The 13,086-nt window shown below is 43.1% G+C and overlaps 1 protein-coding gene and 1 long non-coding RNA gene across 2 annotated transcripts; both read right to left on the bottom strand.

Moving 5' to 3' along the window:
• Positions 1-4,996: 4,996 nt before the first annotated feature.
• On the bottom strand, positions 4,997-5,910 carry LOC138669658 (uncharacterized). Its single transcript, XR_011319217.1, has 4 exons — positions 5,631-5,910; positions 5,457-5,549; positions 5,305-5,379; positions 4,997-5,166 (listed from the first exon to the last, which is right to left on the bottom strand). It is a non-coding gene; the product is annotated as an uncharacterized lncRNA (long non-coding RNA).
• Positions 5,911-10,118: 4,208 nt separating this feature from the next.
• LOC138671606 (uncharacterized) lies at positions 10,119-12,057 on the bottom strand. Its single transcript, XM_069759781.1, has 2 exons — positions 11,089-12,057; positions 10,119-10,649 (listed from the first exon to the last, which is right to left on the bottom strand). The coding sequence occupies exons 1-2, from the start codon at positions 11,497-11,499 to the stop codon at positions 10,119-10,121; spliced, it is 942 nt and encodes a 313-aa protein (XP_069615882.1). The 5' UTR covers positions 11,500-12,057.
• Positions 12,058-13,086: the final 1,029 nt, after the last annotated feature.

Below are 13,086 nucleotides of genomic sequence, written 5' to 3'. Positions count from 1 at the left end.
GCAATAGTGATTGATGGTTTCATATTTCCATTGTGAAGCAACATTGCTTCCAAAGTTCTCTGGGATGAGTCAATAAACAATCATAGTAACATAGTTATTAAGGTTGAAGGAAGACTGTAAGTCCATCTAATTCAACCCAAAGCCTAACCAAACATGCCCTAACATGTTGATCCAAAGAAAGGCAAAAAAAAAACCATGTGGCAAAAAGGCAATCGCCAATCTGTAAAAAAAAATACTTTGATTCAGTTCTTCAAAGAGGCCATTCACATTGTTACAGTACACCATTGGTCCATCAACTGTGAAAAATTATGTTAAAGTGTTACATCTGTTTCGGTAATAATAACACATTTTGACATTATCATGAAGACGATTCTACTGTTTCAACCAAGATGCAAGAAGTTTAGCTTTATCTTTTGACAATGGAAGATCTCTGATGAGATCATTTAATTCATGTTGAGTATGTTGAGTGTTGAGTCTGGATGCTCGGCTGCTCCAACAGATGCATACTCATCTTGACTTGAGGTCTCCATGTCTTCACCAGTAGCATCAGCTCCATAGTCTTCATATTCTACTTCATTTTCATCCAATCCAGACAACGGTGGTACAGGAACTGGCAAGATACCATCATGTGGAACTGGCCTAATCGCAGATTCAAGTTCAGGGTAATTAATCTTATGTTTGTTCTTTGTAGAAAAGCCCTTCAGTTTGACAAAACAATAGAAGCAGTAATCACTATGATTTTTGGGTTCCTTCCAAATCATGGGAACAGCAAATGGCATAGCCACTTTCCTCATATTCAACAAGTCACGAAGACCATTTGAACAACTTGAGCATATCACATGAGGGGCCAGCTTTTGTCTTGATCACCAAGTGGACACTAAAAGTACATCTAGCACATCTTTTTAATATCATGAGTGATCGAATGTATTTGGCCTTTTGGTGCTAAAGAAACACACACATAGCAGAATCTGTTCGGATGATTGATACACTGTCGGGGCATTTTTCTCCTTTATCTCCTTCCTGACCTTCGCCGTACTAGTATGGCGGGGGTCGCATCTCTCCCTTTGATGCGGGCTCTGGCGGTGAGCCAGCATCAAATCCGGGACATGTCAGCTGTTTTGTACAGCTGACATGTGCCCGCAATAGCGGCGGGTCAAATCTCGATCCACCAGCAGCTATTATCTAGTTAAATGCTGCTGTCAAACTCTGACAGCAGCATTTAACAAGCACTGCCAGCCGCGCAGCCGGAAGTATGCGCACCACTGACCCCCGTTATGTGATCGGGGGTCATCGGTGCGTTACCATCACAACCAGAGGTCTCCACGAGACTTCTATGGTTGTTGATGGCAGATTGCTATGAGCGCCACCCTGTGGTCGGCGCTCATAGCAAGCCTGTAATTCTGCTGCATAGAGGTGATCTGAGCATCACCTCTATATAGCAGAGGCGATCGAGCAATGGCAGCTTCTAGCCTCCTATGGAGGCTATTGAAGCATGCCAAAATTAAAAAAAAAATGTTTTAAAAAATATGAAAAATAAAAAAGTAAAGGTTTAAACCACCCCCCTTTCGCCCCATTCAAAATAAAACAATAAAAAAAATCAAGCCAACACATATTTGGTATCATCGCATTCAGAATCGCCCGATCTATAAAAAAAAAACGGATTAACCTGATCGCTAAACGGCGTAGCGAGAAAAAATTAAAAATGTCAGAATTATGTTTTTTTTGGTCGCTGTGAAATTGCATTAAAATGCAATAACAGGCGATCAAAAGAACGTATATGCACCAAAATGGTATCATTAAATCCATCGGCTCAGCACGCAAAAATAAGTCCTCACCCGACCCCAGATCACAAAAATTGGAGACGCTACGGGTAACAGAAAATTGCACGATTTTATTTTATTTTTTTAGCAAAGTTTGGAATTTTTTTTCATCACCTAGATAAAAAAGAACCTAGACTTGTTTCGTGTCTGTGAACTCATAATGAGAATCATAATGGCAGGTCAGTTTTAGCATTTAGTGAACCTAGAAAAAAGCCAAACAAAAAACAAGTGTGGGATTGCACTTTTTTTGCAATTTCACACACTTGGAATTTTTTTCCCATTTTCTAGTACACGACATGGTAAAACCAATGGTGTCACTCAAAAGAAAAACTCGTCCCGCAAAAAATAAGCTCACATATGGCCATATTGATGAAAAAATAAAAAAGTTATGGCTCTGGGAAGAAGGGGAGCGAAAAACGAAACTGCAAAACTGAAAAAAGCTGGGGTCACAAAGGGGTTAAATCAGATCAAACAGTAGAATAAGTTCAGTTCAATAGTGGTGACAAACTCAAAAAAGAAAATGCGATGAGCCAAACGACTATATGTAGATATTTCCCCAGAGATGACAGAGGCAGCTTGTATTTAGAACTGATTTTACTGGAGGTAATCTGGTAGATAACTACAGTCAAGGCCAAAAGTATTGACACCCCTGCAATTCTGTCAGATAATACTCATTTTCTTCCTGAAAATGATTGCAAACACAAATTATTTGGTATTATTATCTTCATTTAATTTGTCTTAAATGAAAAAACACAAAAGAGAATGAAGCAAAAAGCAAAACATTGATTATTTCACACAAAACTCCAAAAATGGGCCAGACAAAAGTATTGGCACCCTCAGCCTAATACTTGGTTGCACAACCTTTAGCCAAAATAACTGCGACCAACCGCTTCCGGTAACCATCAATGAGTTTCTTACAATGCTCTGCTGGAATTTTAGACCATTGTTCTTTGGCAAACTGCTCCAGGTCCCTGATATTTGAAGGGTGCCTTCTCCAAACTGCCATTTTTAGATCTCTCCACAGGTGTTCTATGGGATTCGGGTCTGGACTCATTGCTGGCCACCTTAGAAGTCTCCAGTGCTTTCTCTCAAACCATTTTCTAGTGCTTTTTGAAGTGTGTTTTGGGTCATTGTCCTGCTGGAAGACGCATGACCTCTGAGGGAGATCCAGCTTTCTCACACTGGGCCCTACATTATGCTTCAAAATTTGTGGTTAGTCTTCAGACTTCATAATGCCATGCACACAGTCAAGCAGTCCAGTGCCAAAGGCAGCAAAGCAACCCCAAAACATCAGGGAACCTCCACCATGTCTGACTGTAGGGACCGTGTTCTTTTCTTTGAATGCCTCTTTTTTCTCCTGCAAACTCTATGTTGATGCCTTTTCCCAAAAAGCTCTACTTTTGTCTCATCTGACCAGAGAACATTCTTCCAAAATGTTTTTGGCTTTTTCAGGTAAGTTTTGGCAAACTCCAGCCTTGCTTTTTTATGTCTTGGGGTAAGAAGTGGGGTCTTCCTGGGTCTCCTACCATACAGTCCCTTTTCATTCAGACGCCAACGGATAGTACGGGTTGACACTGTTGTACCCTCGGACTGCAGGGCAGCTTGAACTTGTTTGCATGTTAGTCGAGGTTCTTTATCCAACATCCGCACAATCTTGCGTTGAAATCTCTTGTCAATTTTTCTTTTCCGTCCACATCTAGGGAGGTTAGCCACAGTGCCATGGGCTTTAAACTTCTTGATGACACTGCGCACGGTAGACACAGGAACATTCAGGTCTCTGGAGATGAACTTGTAGCCTTGAGATTGCTCATGCTTCCTCACAATTTGGTTTCTCAAGTCCTCAGACAGTTCTTTGGTCTTCTTTCTTTTCTCCATGCTCAATGTGGTACACCCAAGGATACAGGACAGAGGTTGAGTCAACTTTAATCCATGTCAACTAGCTGCAAGTGTGATTTAGTTATTGTCAACACCTGTTAGGTGCCACAGGTAAGTTACAGGTGCTGTTAATTACACAAATTATAGAAGCATCACATGATTTTTCGAACAGTGCCAATACTTTTGTCCACCCCCTTTTTATGTTTGGTGTGGAATTATATCCAATTTGGCTTTAGGACAATACTTTTTGTTCTTTTTTCATTTAAGACAAATTAAATGAAGATAATAATACCAAATAATTTGTGTTTGCAATCATTTTCAGGAAGAAAATGAGTATTATCTGACAGAATTGCAGGGGTGTCAATACTTTTGGCCATGACTGTATATACAGTTGTGAGGTAAATGGGTCAGCCTATTCCTTAAGGTACCGTCACACTAGACGATTTTACAACGAGAACGACAACGATCCGACCAAAATGAGATCGCTGGAACGTCGCTGTTTAGGTCGCTGCAGAGATGCCAAACACACCAACCTACGAACGATGCTGGAGCGATACAGTGACGTAACAGCGACTCACAGATCGTCCTCGCTAGTCGTTTGCTCAGTGTCACACAGCAAGAGTGTAACGATCTAACGATGCAGACGTAGCCAGATAGGTGTGTTTTATGCACAGGGAGACACCCAGGATGTGACGTTACGGCGTCCCGGAATATAAACCGCAACTCTACAGCGATTGATTCATATTGTTGGAGCGCTGTGTCTTCACGGTCTTCTGCCTTTACAGCGTCCTGTTCGGAACGATCCTTCGCCAGCTACGATCCTCTTCTCCCGTGGACGTTCTGTCTAGAACGTATTCTGCTGCAGGCGTCTTCATCGTTTCTTTTCTTGCTCATCAACGGTATGAAATGTCTTTCAGTTGTTTGTTTCTTTTGTGTATAGTTATGGCTATTCAATAATGTTTATCTATGTATATGGTGTAATGATGGATAAAACACCTCCGGCAGCCATCTTGTGCATCTGGCAAGCAGACGCACAAGATGGAGGCATTACTATGCGGTTTGCAAACTCAGTTGCGCTGTCTGCCAATTTTGCACACACCATATGGAAAGGTAAACTAGCTGTCTGCCAATTTTGCACACACTATATGGAAAGGTTAACTAATTCTCTTGTGTCTGCCTTGGCTGGCCCTGGCGTGCTCCGCTAGTAAATAAAACAGCACACAACTTAAAGGAACGAAATTTTTTTTTTTTAGAAACTGAACTGATTTTTTTTGTTTTCAACAAAACACTAACATCTGTCAAGAAAAACAGAAAAAAAAACATTTTTAACGCCCGCGCGCCAAAAGGTGTCGCAGCGTGCGTCCATGTTGCTGCACTTGATGCTGCAGCAGCACTACTGTGCGCTCCAAGAGCGCTACTGTCCGCTCCAGTCCCTCTTGTTTGGCCAGCAGCTCTCTCACAGTGTCCGGTTCTGTAGATAGAAGATAGAATAAAAGTCTTTTTTTTTTTGTCCTGTCCCAGAGGTCTTTTTTTTTTTTGGTTGCATTTTATTAGTCGCTGTCAAATGTGACATCCCACCGATAACCCCTCCCACTGTCTGTATACTTACGGAAAAGGGACGCCTGTTGTCCATCACTGGAGCTGCTGACCACCCATCCCCTGTCTCGGGCCAGAGTTCCCGGAGCTAAAAGGAATCAAAATCATATCTGTTTAACAATTGAACTCGCTGTGGGGAACCGCTCGCAGTTTATCGTCACTTACGAATGCTCGCCTCTGGGGAGAATGATGCCGAGCCGGGGGAGGAAGATGGGTAGCGGAAGGGCGGAGTAGTGGCCTGTGGTGGGGTTACTGCATCTGTAATGTATACAATATTTCAGCTCACCTCTTATGTCCCATATGCCGTTATAATTTTGAAATGAATGATGGATAACTTACGTGACGGTCCAGCTTGTGGGCTGCTGCTGCTGCTGCTGGAAGATGTGGGGGAGGATAGTATCCTCTGTAGCCGGCGGCGTCTCTCTACACAAAAATAAAAGAAACACCATGTTTAGACAACAAAAGTACAGAGCTGTAGACATCACAATAAAACTAGACAATATTGACAGCAAAAGTTAGGAGCCTGAAATGAATGATGGATAACTTACGTGACGGTCCAGCTTGTGGGCTGCTGCTGGCCGCTGTGGTGGAGGTCAGTGCCCTCTGGTGCCGGCGGCGTCTTTCTACACAAAAAAATTAAAAAAAAGAAATCGCCATGTTTAGACAACAAAAGTACAGAGCTGTAGACATCACAATAAAACTAGACAACATTGACAGCAAAAGTTAGGAGCCTATCGAAATTCGGCTGCATCTGTAATGTATTCTATATTTCTGCTCCCCTGTAAAGTCCCATATGCAGTTATAAAATTGAAATGAATGATGGATAACTTACGTGACGGTCCAGGCTGTGGCCTGCTGCTGGCCGCTGTGGTGGAGGCCAGTGCCCTCTGGTGCCGGCGGCGTCTCTCTACACAAAAAAATAAAAAAAAAGAAATCGCCATGTTTAGACAACAAAAGTACAGAGCTGTAGAAAAAAAAAAAAAAAAAGAGGCCATTTGCGGGAAGGAGTAAAAATCAATTTTGACAAGCTAAATGTAATTACATATATAGAACATAGGAAGCACCTCACGGCAGTGCACGTCTCCTGTTTCCCCCTACTGGCAGTGCGAGCAGGGTTGCCAACCTCCACGTAATGATTTCAGGACAATCGTGATTACAATTGCGGACATCCGTATAAATTAAATATGGGGGGTGGAGATTATGGAATTCATGACCTGACCAATTTTTACGCAACAACGCATTTTTGCGCTTGGACATTATAGAAATTTGAAAAGAAAATATTAAATTTTTGTCCTCGTAAGTCCCGGACAAGTTGGCAACCACGGGCACGAGTCTCCCATTTCCCCCCGCTCGGTACCGTGCGTCTTCCAATTCCACCATTCTGATACTTGCCTTGCTTTGCCTCCGCTCGCAAGTGTGCCAGATGGAGTGGCTGCTTATAGCGCAGGTCGGCCCACTTCTTGCGCAGTTGCAGCGCACTGCGCCGGATGCTAAACCTCCTCTCCATCATTTCTGCAATGCGGCCCAGCACTGCATTCTTGTGCAAATTTGGGTGGGCAGGCCGGCTCCTCCTTCCCTCATAGTCGAGGGCATCCATCTTGTCCACAAAAAAACGCACCTCGGCCTGCCCCAGAGGAGCACAGCGCTGTCTCGCCGCCATTTTCTAAAGATAGACGCTGTACGGCACCGCCTAACCACGCCCAGAGGAGGTCCTAGCTGCGGCGCGATCGGCATCGCTATAGCGTCTCTGATTATGCACAGCGTCGCGTTTGTGACGCCGGCTCCAGACATCCTTTTTTTTGGCGTTCCTGTTACCAAGTCACAGCGTTTATTGTCTTGCTTTCAGTTTTGTAGTAGCTTGTATCGTAATTTTGGGATGTTAATGGGGTGCGGCTGTAGTGTTAAACGCTGCTTATTACACATGTAAATATAAATTTCCATTAAATCCTATGTTCACATTTCTGTAGAACAGGGCAGCGTCTGAGATGCAACGCTGAACAGATATGTGAGCACATGCCCAACGCCGCTTTTTGTGACCCATGCATTAACTTTTCCATGGTTTTAGGGTCAGAAAAAAAAACATCATGCATCGTCCTCTGTGTCCTGACGCATGATTCACAAAACGATAGGGCAACACATGTTATTTCAGGCCCCTAGGTAAAATATAGTGGCACATGCATTGCCGTGGCTGCACCGAACAAAACGCTAATGTGAACTTTGCCTTCTAACCAAAAAAAAAAAAAAAAAAGATGTGTGAACACTATTTAACAGTATTGGTTGTCTTGTGTCACTTTAGCAAATCATATGTAATAATTATTTTTTATTGTGCTTTTTCAGGTTGCCATGTCTCTTTCGGATGTACCTGCGATTGTAGCGGCTGCATTGCTGTTAGAAGCTCAGAACCAGCTGGAGGCTGAAGCGCGAAACAATCGTGCAAAGCGACAGCGCCGCATGTGGACCAGACAGTGGCTGCAGAAGAGGAATCAATTGTCCCACATGGGCCTAATCAGGGAACTGAAGGAGAACAACCCGCATGATTTCAAGAACTACCTGAGAATGTCCGAGGATTCATTTAATTTCCTACTTGAAGCTGTGGAACCTTATATTAGGCGGCAAAATACAAGGATGCGAGCTGCTGTCCCTGTGGATGAGAGACTGGCTGTTACGCTCCGGTTCCTGGCGACTGGCAGGTCTATGCAAGACTTGCATTACTGCGCTGCGATTTCCCGAACCCTACTCAGCGTCATAATTCCGGAGACATGTAAAGCAATTATCTCTGCTTTACACCAAAATTACATGCCTTTCCCGGAGACCCCGGATGATTGGAAAGAGATTTCAAGGGGATTTCATGAGCAATGGCAGTTCCCTAACTGCGGGGGTGCCTTGGATGGGAAACATGTCCGCATCACCCAACCACCACACTCCGGTTCCTTTTATTATAACTATAAGGGTTATTTCAGCGTAATTCTGATGGCCCTCGTTAATGCGAACTACGAATTTGTAAGTGTGTCTGTAGGGATCAATGGGAGATTATCTGATGGCGGAGTTTTGGAGCTAACCGATTTTGGGGACCGCTTGAAAGAAAACAAACTGGCCTTGCCTCCCAACAGTGACACTACTGAAAACCTGAACTTTGTGTTTGTCGGAGATGAGGCGTTCCCACTGCATCCCAACCTTTTGAAGCCATTCTCCCAGAAAACTCTGACACCTGAGCGGCGCATATTTAATTACCGGCTTTCGAGAGCTAGACGCGTTGTGGAGAATGCGTTTGGAATCATGGCAAACCGATTTCGTGTTTTCCACACTGCAATGAACATGAAACTATCATCTATAGACTCTGTGGTTCTTGCTTGTTGCGTCCTCCACAACTTTTTGCGCCGCCGTGATGCCACTGCATACAGCCCTCCACAGTATGTAGACTCTGTTGACCCTGCAAACGGGGATATAACCCAGGGAGAATGGCGTCTAGACAATCACACGGTTTCTGGCCTGGAAAGTCTGGGATCCGGAAGGAACAATGATGACGCGACAAATTGCAGGGAAAAATACTGTGACTTTTTCAATGGTCCAGGGGCTGTCTCATGGCAGCACCAACAATTGTAGCGCAACTGTAGGCATATCTTTTACCATTTATTATGGATTACATTTGTTTTTGTTCATCCGCTCTCGTGTACCATTCTTTTTAGAACCCAACCAATTTCTTTGTCAAGTAACAATGTCAACATAACGATATATTGATTTATGTACATTGTCTTGTTCTTTTTATTCCATTCCAATTAAAATATTGAACTATGAAAATACTCTACTTCTGTATCAAACATATGAACCATGGGAATCAACAACCTCTTCTGCCCTAGCGCTTTCATGATGTGTGTGTGTGTATGTATATATATATATATATATATATATATATATATATATATATATATATATATACAAAATAGGAAAAAGAAGGCAGCACTCCTAAAGTTTCATGTGAAAAAAATATGGAGATTTAATCGACCCACATCACTGCGCGACGTTTCAGCTCACTGAACCTTTTTCAAGGCTTGAAAAAGGCTCAGGGAGCCGAAACGTCGCGCAGTGATGTGGGTCGATTAAATCTCCATATTTTTTTCACATGAAACTTTGGGAGTGCTGCCTTCTTTTTCCTATTTTGTATATATGTTGGATAAATGCTTGGACCATTCTATCCAGGGGGCTAGGCACCCGCTATTGGTGAGCATTGTGCTGTTCTCTCTCTCTATCTATATATATATATATATATATATATATATATATATATATATCCCGATTAAAATGCATTTGGTATTGTACAGTAAGCATGTCCACTTTGCATATTGCCCACCCACATAGTATTTTGCCCATCCAGAGAGCCACGTAGTATGGAGACAAATTTGAAAAATATATATATTTTATTTGTTTTCACATGACATTTTCACTGTTGATGATCCATAGGGGATTACGGAGTAGGGGAGGGATAAATTGGCCGAGTTTATTAACATATAAATATATTTGTATACTCACCTTCCGAAGTCCCGTTGAAGCAGTGCTATACTCACCCTACGCCACCTTTCCCAGGGACCGTAAGCTGCCGCTTTCAATGGAGTGGTCCTGGGAGTGGCAAAGGCGACGGAGGGTGAGTATAGCAGGTGTGATAGCCTTTTTTTTAATTTTTATCTTAAATTAAGTTTTTTTTAAACTATTGATGATGCATAGGCACAAGGATTAATTACCGGGCGTCAGGCCAATGACTGCAGGGCAGTAGGCAGAGTGGATTATGGACGTTATAAAACTGAAGTCTCTAGTGTTTTCAAGACAAGATCCCTACAAATTTTGATAGTAGGTGCCCATCTCGCTGTACCGGTCCGTGGACGTAGAAGGTCCTTGTGAAAAGTCTGCAAAAGAAGGAGGTGCAGGTGGTGTCCAGAACTGAGAATGATGTGGGCCTGGTCTGCGGACAGGAGTGCTGTGCATGGGCTCCTGTGGTGGTCCCAAATAAAACTGGCTACTGGGCTGACGCTCGGTGATGTTCAACATAGATGTGTCGCTCAGTTTTCCAGCGGCTGCCGCGTTCAGAACGTCAAACATCAATCGCTCCGCGTGAGATCGTTGGGTAACGTCCAATTTGTTTAACCGTTCCTCAACCAAGGTTGGGAATGCGGAGAGCTGGGTTGCCGCATGCTTGGACAAGATGTTGTTAGCCATTGCCAGGAGATCCACAGGTGTCCCCGCTGTCGACTTTCTTTTGCGAGATGGCCGCTGTGGACGTGTCTGATCCTCGAGACACGGGCTTCTGGAGGACTGATGGGACTGGACATCGTTCCCTTCTGGTCTTTCCCGCTGTTGAAGAGGCACCTGCGATTCAAGCAAAAAGAAAAAAAAATTAAAAGTCAATAACATACAAACAACTCAGCCTAGAGCCCCACCTCTCCAACACCTCTATTCCTGTTCATGGGAAGCTATGAGGAACTAGGTAGCAAACCACAGGGGTTACAGAGCTTTCAGAGCTGGGCTGAACTACATTGGGCAGCAATACAGTACGTACAAATGTGCGGAAGACACAATATGTTAATGTATTTATCTTTATGTTATAGACTTTGGAAATTATTAAAAATGCATTTAAAGGAGGGGGGAGTACTGTTTGGACATACTTCTCAGAACAGGAAGTGACAACTGTTATTAACAGGGGGATTAAACATGAAAAATGTGAATCATTATTATTGGAAACCATGCAGTCTCATAAACCTACAAGACACACGGCATGCTACTAGAAGGGAAGCTAGGGGGTACTTACATGCTCGTCCGGAGACTCGGGCAGGTTCTCTTCAGGCGATGGTGCACATATGCTTGTGACAGTCTGGCACGGACGAGGAATTTCCTGGTCCCGAGTGAACGCCAGCAGGTCATAGTACCACAACTTGGGCACATAGACGTCGTCAGTTCCGGCCCCAGACTTCAGCGACTTTTCCACCTTGTTCAACTCTTTTTTGTAGACTGTGCGGAGAGCCTGGATTTTTTTACGCACAATGTGTTCATCCACCGTCTCAGTGGGATGATGCTCCTTGTAGATGGCCACCAGGTTCTCATACGCATCTTTCTTTTTGTAGCGGTTGCTGTAATCCGCCGACTTTATCTTCCACAAGCAGGGCAGGGAGCGGTACATCTCTATGAGTGCCCGAACACAGTCTTGTTCATTGGCAGACATCTAAAAAAAAAATAAAAAAATGAAGCAACATCAAGCAAGAAAGTTGTGGCCCCTGTGCCTTTCCTAATGTGAGCAGCCTTCTCTTGTATGGGATGGGCCGTGCGCTCTTTCCTTTTGGTAGCCACCATTTTAGGGATGGAATGGTTCGTATGCTTTTTTTATATTATTAATACCAATTTTGGGGCTTGAAAATGGCAGATTAAAAAAAAAAAAAAAAAATTACCATGAAAGATTTAATAAGAACGCTGATGAGTTCAAAATCTCCAACCAGGTCGCTCACAAGAAGCTAGAGAACGATGTAAAGGTCTCGATTTACAACCACGACGCTCACGAGATGTTAAATCAATACGGAGCAGAATTCCAGATTTCAAAACAAGACGCTCACGAGAGGTTATAAAACAAAGACGCTGCAAAGATCTTGATTTCCAACCAGTACGCTTACGAGATGGAGAATGAACACGATGCAGAGTTGTGGATTTCCAACCTATTGCAAGATGCTCGTAGTTGAAATACGCACAAGTGATTGAACAGTTGACTCAAGCTTTTTATATCGGAACTTTGCTATAGAACCTACCTATAGATGATCCCGCTGTGGCCTATCACAGTTCACAGGGAGACATCACACCCACTCCATTGTATAACGTTATGGCGTCACCATTTTTTTTTATTAAATAAAGTAAAAGCCTTTTTTTGTAATGGCTGTTGTAATCCCCATGTAGGCTGTGGCGACAGATGGCATCTTCTTTTGTAAAGTCATGTTATGGCGTCACCTTTTTTAATGTCATTATGTCCTCCCCTTTGTCATTGTAATGTATTATAAAGACCCCCTTTATTTATAATGTAGACACCACATCACAGACTATTGCGACACAATGGCATCTCCTTTGTAAAGTCATGTTCTGAGGTCACTTTTTTAATGTTATAATGTAATGTAAAGGCGTCTCCTTTTGTAATTGTTATGTATTGTAAAGACCTCCTTTATGGAATGTACACACCACCTCCCAGGCTTTATCAGGACAGAGGGAGTCACCTTTTGTAATAGCGTATCCTTTTTTTTTATTTTAGGTAATACTTTATCACTTGGCGGTCCCCTATCCTTTGTAATTGCATATTTTATTGTATTAATCAGGCGATATGTATTGGACCTAGGCTATCATAGTATGGGAAGTTTATGTGATCGTGGTAAATTGATATTTTCCACGAAAACGTTTAAAATTTAAATCTATTACGGGCGTCACTGCAATGTATTGTAAAGGCGTCTCCTTTTTAATGTACAACGCCTACCTGGCTAGAGCAAGACGCTGCGACGGCCCCTATGATCGTTGCTGGCGTCGTTGCTTTTGGTGTCAAACACAACGATACACGCCAATCGAACGACAAAATAAAGTTCTGAACTTTCAGCGCCGACTAGCGACATCACAGCGGGATCCAGATCGCTGCTGCGTGTCAAACACAACGATATCGCTAACGAGGACGCTGTTACGTCACAGATCGTTGTCGTTCTCGTTGTAAAATCGTCTAGTGTGACGGTACCTTTACAGATGAACATTTGCAGACAGGCAGTTTCTCAGTGTGATATTGGCTGCT

This window comes from Ranitomeya imitator, chromosome 3, assembly GCF_032444005.1.
Source record: "Ranitomeya imitator isolate aRanImi1 chromosome 3, aRanImi1.pri, whole genome shotgun sequence".
In the NCBI taxonomy this organism is placed as follows: Eukaryota; Metazoa; Chordata; class Amphibia; order Anura; family Dendrobatidae; genus Ranitomeya; species Ranitomeya imitator.
This window is presented reverse-complemented; position numbering and strand designations above follow the sequence as displayed.

Coding starts and splice junctions, on each gene's coding strand:
- LOC138671606 (XM_069759781.1), bottom strand. CDS start 11,499: ATGTCTGCCAATGAACAAGACTGTGTTCGGGCACTCATAGAGATGTAC. Junction 10,650..11,088: donor CCGAGTCTCCGGACGAGCAT/GTAAGTACCCCC, acceptor CTTGAATCGCAG/GTGCCTCTTCAACAGCGGGA.